Source organism: Salvelinus sp. IW2-2015, linkage group LG9 (assembly GCF_002910315.2).
Source record: "Salvelinus sp. IW2-2015 linkage group LG9, ASM291031v2, whole genome shotgun sequence".
Taxonomy (NCBI): Eukaryota; Metazoa; Chordata; class Actinopteri; order Salmoniformes; family Salmonidae; genus Salvelinus; species Salvelinus sp. IW2-2015.
This window is the reverse complement of record NC_036849.1, coordinates 20902584-20918979: the sequence shown is the minus strand read 5'-3', so window position 1 is coordinate 20918979 and position 16396 is coordinate 20902584. Positions and strand designations below refer to the sequence as shown.

Here is a 16396-nt window from a genome sequence, read left to right as displayed (position 1 = left end):
TTTATGTGTGTGCTACCTCAGGGTGTGTGTGTGCATGAGTACGTGCGTGTGTGTGCGTGCGCCGTGCATAAGTGTGTGCTACCTCAGTGTTTTTGTGTGTGTGTGTGTGTAGGTCTCCCGGGTGGCGCAGTGGTCTAGGGCACTGCATCGCAGTGCTAGCTGCGCCACCAGAGTCTCTGGGTTCACGCCCAGGCTCTGTCGCAGCCGGCCGCAACCGGGAGGTCCGTGGGGCGACGCACAATTGGCATAGCGTCGTCCGGGTTAGGGAGGGTTTGGCCGGTAGGGATATCCTTGTCTCAGTATGTAAAATGTAAAATGTAATAAAATGTATGCACTCTACTGTAAGTCGCTCTGGATAAGAGCGTCTGCTAAATGACTAAAATGTAAATGTAAAATGTAGGTCTGTGTGTGTGCGCGCGTGCGATAGGAAGGTGGAGAGTAGCGGAAGGCTGTTTGATGTGTCAACAGTCACAGTTCAGTAATGGCTAGTCTGACACAGAAGGTGATGAGTCGTAACAGAGCTGGAGTAATTCATGCAATACTGTACAAACCAGTGGAGGCTGGTGGGAGGAGCTATAGGAGGACAGGCTCATTGTAATGACTGGAATCCACATGTGTGATTCCATTCCATTTTTATTCCATTCCAGCAATTTCAATGAGCCCATCCTCCTATAGCTCCTCCCACAAGCCTCCACTGCTGTGTTTATGGCTATTGTGAGAATTGTTTTATTTTATTTGGTCATGTCTGGTTGATGAATACATATTAAGTAGGTCGCTTTTTTAGAGTGTCCACAGGAATGTTCTGTGGCAAATATTAAGATTTCTCTATTCCTCTATATTCACAATTAACAAGATTGTTTTATAATGGATATAGGTTAAATAAGACAACCATAGAATGTGATAGAAATACATTGAAAGCAAAGAAGTATCATGAACACATTTTCTACAATGAAATTATATTTAAATTGCCCTTGAGACTCCCAAACCATTTCCTGAAAACACAATAATATATTCTCAAATAATATTTATATGTAGCATTTCTAGAAACCACATAATAATAACGGAGAAAATGTATGTACACATTTATTTGTCATGCTCTTCATTGAGCATTACGTTCACCCATCCCTTAGCAATGTTCTCTGAAATCTAATTATAGTTGTTCTCTTAGCATGTTTCCCCTAAACCAACTCCAAACAGTTGTAGACAGACCACCATACTGCAGCCTTCCCATGGGACAAGAGGCAGGAAAAGGCGAAATGGAAAAACATGTGGAACAAATTGGGCCTTTATCATTCCATCCTATCAAAGAAAATGGAAGATTTAGGTATTTAAGGCAGTGCTTTTTTAATCAGCCCTAAAACACATAACCTCATTCACCACAGCGATGTCCCCTTCATGGGGATGTGGAGGAGGTTGTTTGGCCCATTGAGAATCTCCACATTATAGTCTCTTCATACAGCATGTCAACAACATCTCTGTCTGTGTCTGTGATACACAGTACATGGGGTGGGGAGGGTGGACTCACACACGCTGAAGAAGATGAGTCCGTAGAAGCAGAGATACTGTATATAAAGACGAGATGGACTTGTCTCCTCCCACCCTTAGCAGATGCATCCGGTTTTCAGGGATACGGCCCACTGGGCACAGACGTTAATTCAACGTCTATTCCACGTTGGTTCAACTTAGTTTCATTGAAATGACCTGGAAACAACATTAATTCAACCATTGCGCTATCGTCAACCGTAGCTTCATTTTCCACAGAAAATCGGATGTGGGAACTCCGGGCAAGCGTTTCCTTTACGCCTGCTACGTTAGGTTAGTCTCCGCCCTAACAATGGGAGTTGTTGTCCCAAAGGCGGGAGGGCAGGCGGTCTGCTTATCGGTATGCTTATCAGTCTGCTTATCGTAGACAGATTTTGATGGAGTAAACCCTCTCGCTTCGCCTCTTCCTCTTTGGTAGAAGCCCTTCTGTCAAGCTGGCAACTAGTGATGGTGTCAGATGGGACTGAATTAAAGGGGTCAAAGTTTAGAACCAACATATGGAGCTCGTGATCAAATCTTTGATTAGGCCTGGGCACCCTAGTGACAACTTTCAGGGCAAGTTGGAGGTGGCAGGCATTTCATAGAAAGGTCTTTCATAAACAAGGATACTCATAAAATAAAACGTATCTAAACCCCTCAAAAACTCCTAACAATGTTCATCACCTTTTAAAGTCACCCTGCATCAAGTTTGTTGAGTATTGTTGCCCCCGAGCTCAGAATGCTGGGAAGTACGTGGACAGGTGTGGCCCTCCCAGGTGCTTCATGGCCTGCTGGTGTGTGAGACGCTCCACTGCTCCACTCAGTGATGTTATTGCTGACATGGGAGAGGCCTGTTTAGCCCTTCTTCAGAGATACATCCAGTCTATACACATGAGTCAAGTCCCTCTTAAAGGTGAGTCCATAAACTTAACAAGACTTGCCTAAATCGTATTTGCTTTCTCCTCTCTAGAAGGCTCACTAGTAAAAGTAGGTGATAAGAGAAAGGATACACTTCAAAAATATAAATTTACTAATCAGTAAAAAAAAATACTTTCAAGGAAAATGCAATATTTAAGATGACCAATGATAAATAAGAAGTTTCTTGGTGTGTGTATGCACAGACCAACTTTGTTTATCAATTACATTGTTATTTCTGCTGTCAGAGCTAACAAGTTTTAATACTCCAGATATATTGAGAATTCTGCCGCACAAGTGTCTTGAGTAATCTTTTGATCCTGCTCTGACGTCATTGCCGTCACCTTGCATCAGATAGGCCTCCCAAATTATCCTTGTGTTGTCTGGATTCCTTGATCGAATGAAAACATCTCTCAGAGGATGTTTCAGGGAGTTTAACCAGAGTGAGATCTAGATAACCATAGGGAGATCTAGATAACCATAYGGAGATCTAGATAACCATAAGTAGATCTAGATAACCATAGGGAGATGTATATAACCATAGGGAGATCTAGATAACCATAGGGAGATCTAGATAACCATAGGGAGATCTAGATAACCATAGGGAGATCTATAGTAACTAGAGTGAGATCTATATAACTAAAGTGAGATCTATATAACCATAGGGAGGTCTATATAACCATAGGGAGATCTAGATTATCATAGGGAGATCTAGATTATCATAGGGAGATCTTATATAACTAGAGTAAGATCTAGATAACCATAGGGAGATCTATATAACCATAGGGAGGTCTATATAACCATAGGGATTATCTATATAACTAGAGTGAGATCTATATAACCATAGGGAGATCTATATAACTAGAGTGAGATCTAGATAACCATAGGGAGGTCTATATAACCATAGGGAGATCTATATAACTAGGTGAGATCTAGATAACCATAGGGAGGTCCTATATAACCATAGGGAGATGTATATAACAGGAGTGAGATCTAGATAACCATAAGGAGATCTATATAACTAACCTTGGTTGGTATCCTGCAAATACGTTTTTGTGAGTAGATTGACAAAAAAAGAAGACAGACTTTGATACAGAGATGTAGTTTGAGTTTGAATAACAGGTATAATATGTCAAACAAGATAAACGATAGCAAAGACAGTATGTGCCTTACAGCAAGAGCTTGATAGGAGGCAAATAAAGAAAGAAACAAGGTTACTGTTTAAGAGAGAAGATACAACAGGTGGAATTCATTTTCACARGGTTCTCAGTGCTCCAGCCTCGGTTGCAGCATGGTGAACAGGGGGGAAACAGTGTGTTTCAGTTCATTGATAACAAGCTGAGCAGTGGAGGCTGCTGAGGGGAGGACAGATCATAATAATAAAACTATGTTCTAGCCATTATTATGAGCTGTCCTCCCCTCAGCAGCCTGCACTGAAGCTAATAGAGAGATGGCCTCTGGCCCTGGTTACCTGCAGTCCCCTGGCCATGTTCATATCTCCCGTCTGTTTCTCATCTTACAGCGGAATCCATTTGGCCCTTATCTCCTTGGCCCTGTGGCAGTGATTAGATCAGTGACAGCCACAGTCCTGCCATCACACCTAGAGCCTCTCCTTTGAGGCCTGACCCCTGGAGTCCTGGGGGCACAGTTCACACCCAAGCCCCGTGCCAAAGGGCTGGGCATGGTCAAGGGYGCGTGCCCACAGTCCCAGCCTCACCCTAACAAGCAGATGGGCATAACGGGCATTTTGGTTGCTCTGTTCAGAAGACACTCAGTCCTTTGGATTAGAGAGGGTCCTAGCCATCACAGCTCGATGATGTTCACAGATGGCGTGCGGTTGTTGTTGTTATTGTTCTTGGGGAACTGTAGCGGGGAAGAAGGGGAACAGCAGTGATGAGAAAGATGAAGGCCACTCTCTAAACCTTGAATAAAGGGTCATTCTGCTATGAGCACGGAGCACCTGGACAAAATGGGAGGATGCCTTGGTCTTATGATGCTTTCTCTCTGGAAGGGAGATAGAGAGTATTTGATCATTTTAGTGTCAGAATTGGTCTAGTTGGCTTGATCGGAGATGACCAGAGGGCATCAGCCAGTTGTTGAGGGAGATGGAGAGGAGCGAATGGACATGGGACAATCATGCCAGCAGCAAATGGGCTGTTTGTGCATTGATTGAAAGGCTTTGGATTTATAGCACTGTTGTGGCTTATGTCCTGAGAGAGATGCATGTTTGCATTTTAACTGTGTTTTTTAGGACGAAGTGCTGCCAAAAATGCTGGTAAATCAATGCATATTCTGTTATAGGGTGGGCGTAGCCCTGATGGTACTATGTGTGTTACTGTGCTAGGTGCTGGTGTAAGTGGAAGGTTTTAAGTCGCCGGGACGATTCACCTGTCCGGTGTCGGTTGGGACTCAGTGTGGAGGGGGTGGGGGGGTTATACCTTACTGCGCAACAGCCCCCCCGTTGGGTGCTCCGGAGTACTGCACTCTGATGAGGTCTTGGCTTTGTCCTTGTTGTTGTTGGGCTCGTTGTCTTTGATGATGTCATACTGACGGCAGAAGAGAGCGATCACACCTGACAGAGAGAGGAGAAGAGGGCACACACAGACAGATCGTAAATAACAACCACATTACCGAAGTGAAGAGTAGACGGAAATCATTTTACAAGGACAAATTACTACAAATTGTGAACCATATTTGTTTAAAATATAACCTTCTTTGTTCTACACTCTTGAGGGTGTATGTGTGATGGTCTGTGGTGTGTGTGTGTGTGTGTGTGGTAGGGTTGTGAAATTCTGGTAAATTTCACAAAATTTACAGGATTTCCAATAATCCTGGTTGGAAGATTCACAGAATTAGCAGGAAATCCAGAATCCTCCAAATATTTCTGGAACACCTGAGAATTTGGGGAAACTTACTGGAATGTTGTATCCCTAGTGTGTAGGTAGCACTCTGACCTTTGGAACATTCCACCCCTCACCTGCCCACATGATCAGCACCACCACGATAATGATGAACTCCCCCGCCCTCAGCTGAGCTCCCACTTCCTCCATGGTCACCTCGTCTGGAGGGTCAAATACAGCAGCACAATCATTTGGTCACCATGGCAACACCATCATCAGAGTTATTATTGGTAACTGGCATCTTATTAAATATTCGGACTCCACTGGTGCTCACAACAGGCCAGTTTAATGATGGGGGAGTGTTGGGGTAAAAGTCGTCATTTGAATAGGAAGGGCATAACCTCAGTGAGCCCCGTATACCCTCTCCCCTCTACTGTAACTATACATACACTGTAGTTGGTCTGCTCCTTGTCAGCTGGATAGAACTGTCTGCTGACAGTGTATTGTGTAGACTGATCTTGCTATTCCTCTCCAGTCCCCGAATGGCACCACTCATCACTGTCTCTCTGTCAATTAGCACTGCTTCAAACAGACCACATTTTTCATGATTCCAGGTGATTCTGACACAACCCTAAAAACTTGTGTACAGCCTCCACAATTATACTGAACAAAAATATAAACGCAACATGCAATTTCATTGATTTTACTGAGTTACAGTTCATATGAGGAAATCAGTCAATTGAAATAAATTGATAGGGCCCTAATCTACGGATTTCACATGACTGGGACTACAGATATGCATCTGTTGGTAACAGATAACAAATACATAAAATGGGCCTCAGGATCTCGTCAAAGTATTTTTGTGCTTTCAAATTGCCATCAATAAAATGCAATTGGGTTCGGTGTTCGTAGCTTATGCCTGCCTGCCTGCCCATACCATAACCCCACCTCCACCATGTGGCACACTATTCACAATGTTTACATCAACAAACCTGCTCACCCACACAACGCCATACACGTGGCATCATTCTCTGGCAACAGCTCTGGTGGACATTCCTGCAGTCAGCATGCCAATTGCACGCTCACTCAAAACTTGAGACATCTGTAGCATTGTGTTGTGTGACAAAACTGCACATTGTAGAGTGGCCTTTTATTGTCCCCAGCACGAGGTGCACCTGTGTAATGATCATGCTATTTAATCATCTTCTTGATATGCCACACCTGTCAGGTAGAGAAATGCTCACTAACAGGGATGTAAACAAATTTGTGCACAACATTTTAGAGAAATAAGCTTTTTGTGCGTATGGAACATTTCTGGGATCTTTTATTTCAGCTCATGAAACATGGGCCCAACACTTTACATGTTGCGTTTATATTTTTGTTCAGTGTAGCTCCCCAATGAAGAGCGCTGCTATGTGGGAACCTCACAGCAGACGCCCCAATTAGATCACTCTGTCTGAGAGAGGCTAATAGTGTCAAATGATTCATTAGAAGCTGAGCATGAAGAGAATACATAAGGTTGAGGCAGGGCCAGTGGGGATCCCCACTCTGAAGGGGTTGGAGAGAGACAGTTAATCACAGCAGCCAGGATTGATTGTGCTGGGCCTAGACAGAACTCAATAATCATTATTATTACAAATAAAGCGCCAAAAAGAATCAGAGTTGTTTGTGCGTGTGTGTGTGTGTGCGTGCGTGCGTGCGTGCGTGTGTGTGTGTGTGTGGCCTATGTTTGTGTGTGTTCATGGTCCACTCATACAAAGCAACTGAAAGCAACATCACATATTGGACTGTTTGCGAATTCAGGAGATTGCTGGCAAAAGTTTACCACACAACAGCATACTGAGTGCACCCCATTTAAAGACCAAACAGAAGAAGGCAGTGACTCATTCTGAGGGCCCTGTGTAGCTCCACTACCCTCCTGCATGTTCTCCCAATGAGCGATTCAGTCAATCGATGGGCCTATGTACCTTGGCATTAACAAATCAAAGCTGGACAGCCAAACGCTCCTGACACCACTGCCAGATGGCCTCCACGTGGCTAATATTGGCCAGCTCTAATGTCATGGACACACAGTCTCCAGTCCCAGAGACAGATTGAGTCCCCTGCAGACAGTAAGAGGTGGGGCGTACTGTATGTAGAGTAGGGAGTTTGCAGGTGGGTGCATTCAGGGACATGGTCAACTGTATGCCATATAGCTGCAGGATTATGTATTGGAGTGTTATACACCTGTTTTACTGCAGTAATGTTTTGCAGACATCCCACTGGTCACTCTAGAAAACCTCCCTCATCAGAGTCTTAGGCACAGACCACATGTTTGTTCTATATCTATGGTCTTGGGAGACAAACACATACAGTGCCTTCCGGAAGTATTCATACCCCACATTTTGTTGTCTTACAGCCTTAATACAACTTAATTGGAGTCCACCTGTGGCCAATTCACTTGTTTGGACATGATTTATTTAGAAAGAAACACACCTGTCTATATAAGGTCCCACAGTTGACAGTGCATATCAGAGCAGAAACTATACCATGAAGTCCAAGGAACTGTCTGTAGATCTCTGAGATAGAATTGTGATGAGGCATACAGTACCAGTCAAAAGTTTGGACACACCTTCTCATCGTTTTTCTTAATTTGTTCTATTTTCTACATTGTAAAATAATAGTGAAGACATCAAAACTATGAAGTAACACATGTAAAAATATTGTAGTAACCACAAAAGGSTTAAACAAATCAGAATATATTTTATATTCTTCAAAGTAGCCACCCTTGCCTTGATGAGGAATGCTTTTCCAACAGTCTTGAAGGAGTTCCAACATATGCTGAGCACTTGTTGGTGGCTTTTCCTTCACTCTGCAGTCCAACTCATCCCAAACCATCTCAATGGGGTTGAGGTCAGGTGATTGTGGAGGCCAGGTCATCTGATGTAGCACTCCATCACTCTCCTTCTTGGTCAAATGGCCCTTACACAGCCTGGAGGTGTGTTTTGGGTCATTGTTCTGTTGAAAAACAAATGATAGTCCCACTGAGCGCAAACCAGATGGGATGGCGTATCGCTGCAGAATGTTGTGGTAGCCATGCTAGTTAAGTGTGCCTTGAATTCTAAATAAATCACTGATAGTGTCACCAGCAAAGCACCCCCACATCATCACGCCTCCTCCTCCATGCTTCACGTTGGGAACCACACATGCGGAGATAATCCGTTCACCTACTCTGCGTCTCACAAAGACCTGGCGGTTGGAAACAAAAATCTCAAATTTGGACTCATCAGCCAAAGGACAGATTTCCACCAGTCTAATGTTCATTGCTTGTGTTTTTTGGCCCAAGCAAGTCTCTTCTTCTTATTGGTGTCCTTTAGTAGTGGCTTCTTTGCAGCAATTTGACCATGAAGGCCTGATTCATSCAGTCTCCTCTGAACAGTTGATGTTGAGATGTGTCTGTTACTTGAACTCTGTGAAGCATTTATTTGGGCTGCAATTTCTGAGGCTGGTAACTCTAATGAACTTATCCTCTGCAGCAGAGGTAACTCTGGGTCTTCCTTTCCTGTGGCGGTCCTCATGAGAGCCAGTTTCATCATAGTGCTTGATGGTTTTTGTGACTGCACTTGAAGAAACTTTCAAAGTTATTCAAATTTTCCAGATTGACCGACCTTCATGTRTTAAAGTAATGATGGACTGTCATTTCTCTTTGCTTATTTGAGCTGTTCTTTCCATAATATGAGCTTGGTCTTTTAGCAAATAGGGCTATCTTCTCTATACCACCCCTACCTTGTCACAACACAACTGATTGGCTCAAACGCATTAAGAAGGAAAAAAACTCCACAAATTAACTTTTAACAAGGCACACTTGTTACTTGAAATGCATTCCAGGTGACTAGTTCATGAAGCTGGTTGAGAGAATGCCAAGAGTGTGCAAAGCTGTCATCAAGGCAAAGGGTGGCTACTTTGAAGAATCTCAAATATAAAATATATTTTGATTTGGTAAACACTTTTTTGGTTACTACAAGATTCCATATGTGTTATTTCATAGTTTTGATGTCTTCAACATTATTCTACAATGTAGAAAATAGTAAAAATAAAGAGAAACCCTTGAATGAGTAGGTGTGTCTAAACTTTTGACTGGTACTGTATATCTGGGAAAGGGTATAAAACAATGTCCAGAGTGTTGAAAGTTTCCAAAAGCACAGTGGTCTCCATCATTGAGAAATTGAACTAATATGGAACTACCCAGACTCTGCTTAGAGCTGGCCGTCCGACCAAACTGAGCAACCGGCCAAGAAAGACCTTGGTCAGGGAGGTGACCAAGAACCCAATGACCACTCTGATAGAACTACAAAGTTCCTTGGCTGAAATGGGAGATCCTGCCAGAAGGAAAACAGTCTCTACAGCACTTCATCAATCTGAGCTTTATGGGGGAGGGGCTAGACGGAAGCCACTCCTGAGAAAAAGGCACGACAGCACGCCTGGAGTTTGAAATAAGGCACATGAAAGAGAGCACAAGGCAAACTATGATGTGTTCTGATGAGACAAATTTGAACACTTTAGCCTGAATGCAAAGCGCTATGTCTGGAGAAAACCTGGCACAGCTCATCACCCGTATAACACCATCCTTACCGTGAAGCGTGGTGGTGGCAGCTTCATGCTATGGGGATGCTTTTCAGAGACAGGGACTGGTAAGGATAGAGGGGACAATGAATGGAGCCAATTACAGGCAAATCCTTGACGAGAACCTGCTTCAGAYTGCAACCGACCTTAGACTGTGGGGAAGATTTARGTTCCAACAGGACAATGATCCCAAGCACACAGCAAAGCAACGCTGGAATTGCTTCAGAACTGTTCAAAAGTTTAGGGTCGCTTAGACATTTCCTTGTTTTTGAAAGAAAAACACCTTTTTTGTATATTGAAAAACCATTAAATTGATCAGAATACAGTGTATGTCACGGCCGTTGAATGAAGAGGACCAAGGTGCAGCGTGGTGAGCGTACATATTACTTTATTTATATGACGCCAACAATAAACAATCCAAAACAACCGTGAAGCTAAAGGCTATAGTGCCAACAAACAAAGACAACTTCCCACAAACATTATCCAAGATGGCGTAGCAGTCGGACGTGTCTTTGTTTTGTCCTGTCCCGTGTAAATAGTCTTCGTATTTTTCGTATACATTTCGTATATATTTTAATTTCACTTTCCATCTAGGAACTGAATATACATTCCTACATTCCGCCTCACCCAATGTGGTACGGACCTGCTATTTTTTTATACTTTAGAACCGTAACCCCAATCAGAAGCTAGCCAGATAACTAGCTACTAGCTAGTAGTCAGTTAGCCCATGCTGGTCTCAACCTCAACTCGGACAACCATGCTTACAATACCGGGCCAATACTGCCAGTCTGCACAGGCGTATATCAACCCAGAGCATATAGGACTGCTTTTTTCCTCGGATTCCTGACGCAAGCTCTGGACAGTACACGCGTTTCATCACAGCTAGCTAGCTGCAACCGATGGCTACTACTGGCTAACACGTCTGTCCCGAAGCAAGCACCAAAAGTTAGCCTTTGAGCAGCCTCAGCTAGGCCCTGCCGGTAGCTTGAAGAGGTCTACCACGAATTCTTGGCTACCCCCAAAAATACCAGCTACAAAGCTAATTTAGCCCATTTTTTTTTTGCCGCTGCTAGTAGCTTTTACCTTCTGCACAGACACCAGCCTGTTATATTAGCCGATATTACTCACCAATTTACCAGCATCGGACTGTCTCTCGACAACAACGCCGGATTCCTGCCGTAATCCCTGAGCCACTACTTCTGATCTCACAGCTAGCTTGTAGCTACGCGCAACTTAGCGCCACTGCCACGAAGCTAGCACCAGTTGCAAACACAATTCTACAATTCACAACCTCTTCTTTCGCCATCGCATCTGGCTTGGATTCTCTGTCGACACGACCACGTCTGAGCAGACCCCCTCCGTCTGAGCAGACCACCCCCCGGGCTACTAACTTTAAACGCCGCGTGCTAGCTTAGTGGAGGCCTCCCTGCTCCATCTACGGCTGCCCCTGGACACTATGATCACTTGGCTACATAGCTGATGCATGCTTGACTGTCCATTCATTCGGTACTCCATTCGTTTATTTGTGTTTATCTGTCGGCTCTGTGCTTTAACTCAGGATCTGTGTGTAGTTAATCCGACCCTCTCTGCCTAGTCGTCGCCATTTTTACCTGTTGTTGCTGGTTAGACTAGCCCCTCTTATTGCTGCTGTTATCTTACCTGTGTTTTTAGCTAGCTCTCCCAATCAAGACCTGCAATCACTTTATGCCTTATTGTATGTCTCTCTCAAAATATCATATGCCTTGCATACTGTTGTTCAGGCTAGTTATCATTATCATTGTTTTGGTTTGCAATGGACCCTGTAGTTCCACTCTCGTACCTCTGATACCTCCTTGGTCCCACCCCCACACATGCGTGACTCACCCATTGAGATCGCATGTCCAGAGATACAACCTCTCTTATCATCACCCAGTGCCTGGCTTGCCTCCGCTGTACCCACGCCCCATACCCCCCTGTCTGCACATTATGCCCAGAATCTATTCTACCACGCCCAATAATCTGCTCCTTTTATCTTTGTCCCCAACGCTCTAGGCGACCAGTTTTGATAGCCTTTAGCCGCACCCTCATCCTACTACCTCTGTTCCTCGGGTGATGTGGAGGTAAACCCAGGCCCTGCATGTCCCCAGTCACCCTCATTTGTTGACTTCTGTGATCGAAAAAGCCTTGGCTCATGCATGTCAAACATCAGAAGCCTCCTCCCTAAGTTTGCCTTACTCACCGCTTTAGCACACTCTGCCAACCCTGATGTCCTTGCCGTGTCCGAATCCTGGCTTAGGAGGCCACCAAAAATTCGGAGATTTCCATACCCAACTATAACACTTTCCGTCAAGATAGAACTGCAAAGGGGGAGGAGTTGCAATCTACTGCAGAGAGAGCCTGCAAAGTTCTGTCATACTTTCCAGGTCTATGCCCAAACAGTTCGAACTTCTAATTTTAAAAATTAATCTCTCCAGAAATAAGTCTCTCACTGTTGCGCCTGCTACAGACCCCCTCAGCTCCCAGCTGTGCCCTGGACACCATCTGTGAATTGATCGCTCCCCATCTAGCTTCAGAGTTTGTTCTGTTAGGTGACCTAAACTGGGATATGCTTAACACCCCGGCAGTCCTACAATCCAAGCTTGATGCCCTCAATCTCACACAAATCATCAAGGAACCCACCAGGTACAACCCTAAATCCGTAAACATGGGCACCCTAATAGACATTATCCTGACCAACCTGCCTCCAAATACACCTTGCTGTCTTCAATCAAGATCTCAGCGATCACTGCCTCATTGCCTGTATCCGCCACGGGTCCGGGTCAAACGACCACCCCTCATCACTGTCAAACGCTCCCTAAAACACTTCTGCGAGCAGGCTTTCTAATCGACCTGGCCCGGGTACCTGGAAGGATATTGACCTCATCCGTCAGTTGAGGATGCCTGGTCATTCTTTAAATGTTACTTCCTCACCATATTAGACAAGCATGCTCCGTTCAAAAAATGCAGAACCAAGAACAGATATAGCCCTTCTCTGCTGCCTGCGACTGGAACGAATTGCAAAAATCTCTGAAGTTGGAGACTTTTATCTCCCTCAACAACTTTAAAAATCTGCTATCCGAGCAGCTAACCGATCGCTGCAGCTGTACATAGTCCATCTGTAAACTACCACCCAATTTACCTACCTCACCCCCCATACTGCTTTTATTTATTTACTTTTCTGCTCTTTTGCACACCAGTATCTTCTTCTTGCACATGATCATCTGATGATTTATCACTCCAGTGTTAATCTGCTAAATTGTAATTATTCGATTTATTGCCTACCTCATGCCTTTTGCACACATTGTATATAGATTCTCTTTTTTTCTACCATGTTATTGACTTGTTTTATTGTTTACTCCATGTGTAACTCTGTGTTGTCTGTTCACACTGCTATGCTTTATCTTGGCCAGGTCGCAGTTGCAAATGAGAACTTGTTCTCAACTAGCCTACCTGGTTAAATAAAGGTGAAAATATTTTTTTTTTTTAAAGACAGGTGGGAAAATGGGCTACCTAAGTATGGTTCTCAATCAGAGACAACGATAGACAGCTGTCGCTGATTGAGAACCCTACCCGGCCTAAACATAGAAATACAAATAATAGAATGAAAGAACATAGAATACCCACCCCAAATCACACCCTGACCAAACCAAAATAGAGACATAAAAAAGGCTTTCTAAGGTCAGGGCGTGACAGTGTAGACATTGTTAATGTTGTAAATTACTATTGTAGCTGGAAACGGTAGATTTGTTTATGGAATATCTACATAGGCATACAGAGGCCCATTATCAGCAACCATCACTCCTACGTTCCAATGGCACGTTGTGTTAGCTAATCCAAGTTTATCATTTTAAAAGGCTAATTGATCATTGGAAAACTCTTTTGCAATTATGTTAGCACAGTTGAAAATTGTTGTGCGGATTAAAGAAGCAATAAAACTGGCCTTCTTTAGACTAGTTGAGTATCTGGAGCATCAGCATTTCTAGGTTCAATTACAGGCTCAAAATGGCTAGAAACAAAGCATTTTCTTCTGAAACTTCTGAAAGTCTATTCTTGTTCTGAGAAATTAAGGCTATTCCATGCGAGAAATTATCAAGAAACTGAAGATCTCGTACAACGCTGTGTGCTACTCCCTTCACAGAACAGCGCAAACCGTCTCTAACCAGAATAGAAAGAAGAGTGGGAGACCCCAGTGCCCAACTGAGCAAGAGGACAAGTACATTAGAGTGTCTAGTTTGAGAAACAGACGCCTCACAAGTCCTCAACTGGCAGCTTCATTAAACAGTACCCGCAAAACACCAGTCTCAATGTCAACAGTGAAGAGGCGACTCCGGGATGCTGGCCTTCCAGGCAGAGTTCCTCTGTCCAGTGTCTGTGTTCTTTTGCTCAACTTAATCTTTTATTTTTATTAGCCAATCTGAGATATGGCTTTTCTTTGCAACTCTGCCTGGAAGGCCAGCATCCCGGAATCTCCTCTTCACTGTTGAAGTTGAGACTGGTGTTTTGCGGTACTATTTAATGAAGCTGCCAGTTCAGGACTTATGAGGCATCTGTTTCTCAAACTGGACACTCTAATGTACTTGTCCTCTTGCTCAGTTGTGCACCGGGACCTCCCACTCTTCTTTCTATTCTGGTTAGAGCCAGTTTMTGCTGATCTGTGAAGGGGGTAGTACACAACATTGTTTGAGATCTTCAGTTACTTGGCAATTACTCGCATGGAATAGCCTTCAGTTCTCAGAACAAGAATAGACTGACGAGTTTCAGAGGAAAGTGCTCAGAGTATCCTGCCTTGGCAAATRGTGCTGTTAAGACACTGATGCCCTTTGCAACCACCCACCTATGTGAGAGTGGATTCTTGACTGTGTGTGGAAAATTATTTAAGACTGAGACTCTTTCCAATACAACCCAACATTGCAGAGTTATGTCCATCCTTTCAAGCACACCCTTCTCATTAACCTGTGATGAGTTATTCCCAATTGTCGATGAACAAATAAGGTTTTATATGTAAGATGGTTAAGTAAAGAGCAAAATTATTGATTATTATTATATAATTTTTTGTGCCCTGGTCCTATAAGAGCTCTTTGTCACGTCCCACGAGCCGGGTTGTGACAAAAACTCACACTCATTCTTATGTTTAATAAATGTATCGTATAGTGTCTGTGTGGCAGGCTTACAATGACGGCAGAAAACAACATTTGAGAGTGCGCTGACCCTGGTGCTAGAGGGGGTATGCAGCTGGAGGTTGAATGTTTGAAGGGGTACGGGACTATAAAAAGTTTGGGAACCACTGTCCTAGGCTACCTGGCTAAAATGCTTGCTCGCTAGCCTAACTTCCTTTCATGGGCAACGTTATCTGTCAGGTTTTGGCCAAGACTGTTCGGGTTTTGGTCACTAGATGTCCCCATTGCACCTTTTTTGTACCTTTTGTTTTTCTTGCTCTAATTATTGTTTGCACCTGTAGGTCATTCCCTTGTTAGTATTTAAACCCTGTGTGTTCCTCAGTGTTTGTAAGTTAGCACCCAGCCCCAGCCCCAAGCCCTTGTTTTATACAGATATTTCTCTTGTTGGATTTTCCAGAGGTTCTCTGGTTTAGTTCTTGTGTATTATTTGAGTAGTCTTTTGAGGTTTGTTTTTCCCTGCTGTTTTTTACCACTTTGTGGAGTTTCTTTTGTATTTTGGACGATTTCCATTTTGTGCCTTTTGGCTTTATTTTTGGACATTGTGGATTTAGTTTCTTTGCCTGAAGATTTTGTTCTTTAATTAAACCACCATCTCTAGTACTGCTGTGTCTGCCTCATCTTCTGGGTTCTGACGATTATTAGTGACTGTTTCTCGCACCGGGTCCTGACAGTTATCTAGTTAACATTAGCCTTCTACATCAAGCTACATACTGAACTTCCATCCTCTCAGGCCAGGGGAACAATGTATGAATTTATGGTTTGATCAGAATCGCAGTTATAATTATTGGCCACTATGGAGAATTAAGTAAAACCACAAGCTCAAATCCCTATCTCCATCCATGGCTAATTTAGGAAAGGACAATCTTTAGCTAGCTAGCCACCGGACAACCACACAACGAGATGCAACTATTAAAGTTTTTCTGTCAATTGCTCTCAATGTGAAATGATTGGAGGAAAGCCAAATCCAAACTGGCTTCCCTTGACACTTTTTTTTGGTGGCTTCCCTTGGGATCCATAAATACACGTCACTGTGTATATGAGACTGCCAGAGAGGTTATGCAATACAAACAAACTGAGAGAGTCATTTGATAAGAGAGGAGGGTACATTTAGCACAGGTCATCTCTCCCTTAGTATGATGACTGTGTGCTTTTGGGATGCAATGTGTGGGGGAACTTGATTGGTATATGTGATGGTGTAGGGCTTGGGGAAATGGATGGATGTGTGTGGTGTTCATTGCCGTGTTTACTGCAGTGTTAAATGGTGCAGTCAGTGTTTACCGGTATGTATAAAAAAGTGTGTGTATGTATTTGTGTGGGATGGTA

At 43.6% G+C, this 16396-nt stretch overlaps 1 protein-coding gene across 2 annotated transcripts in view; it reads right to left on the bottom strand.

Annotated features, from left to right (window-relative positions):
• Window positions 1–6: 6 nt before the first annotated feature.
• Window positions 7–16396, bottom strand: part of LOC111969028 (fibronectin type III domain-containing protein 5b-like) — a 59848-nt gene continuing 43458 nt past the window's right edge. Inside the window, exons 4-6 of one of the 2 annotated variants that reach the window (XM_070445212.1) lie at window positions 5414–5497; window positions 4875–5008; window positions 7–4299 (exon numbers count right to left, since the gene is read on the bottom strand). In XM_070445212.1, coding sequence (XP_070301313.1) covers window positions 4240–4299; window positions 4875–5008; window positions 5414–5497 — 278 coding nt within the window. In that variant the 3' untranslated portion in view covers window positions 7–4239. The remainder of the gene's footprint in view (window positions 4300–4874; window positions 5009–5413; window positions 5498–16396) is intronic. The other variant, XM_070445213.1, reaches the window with a different exon arrangement.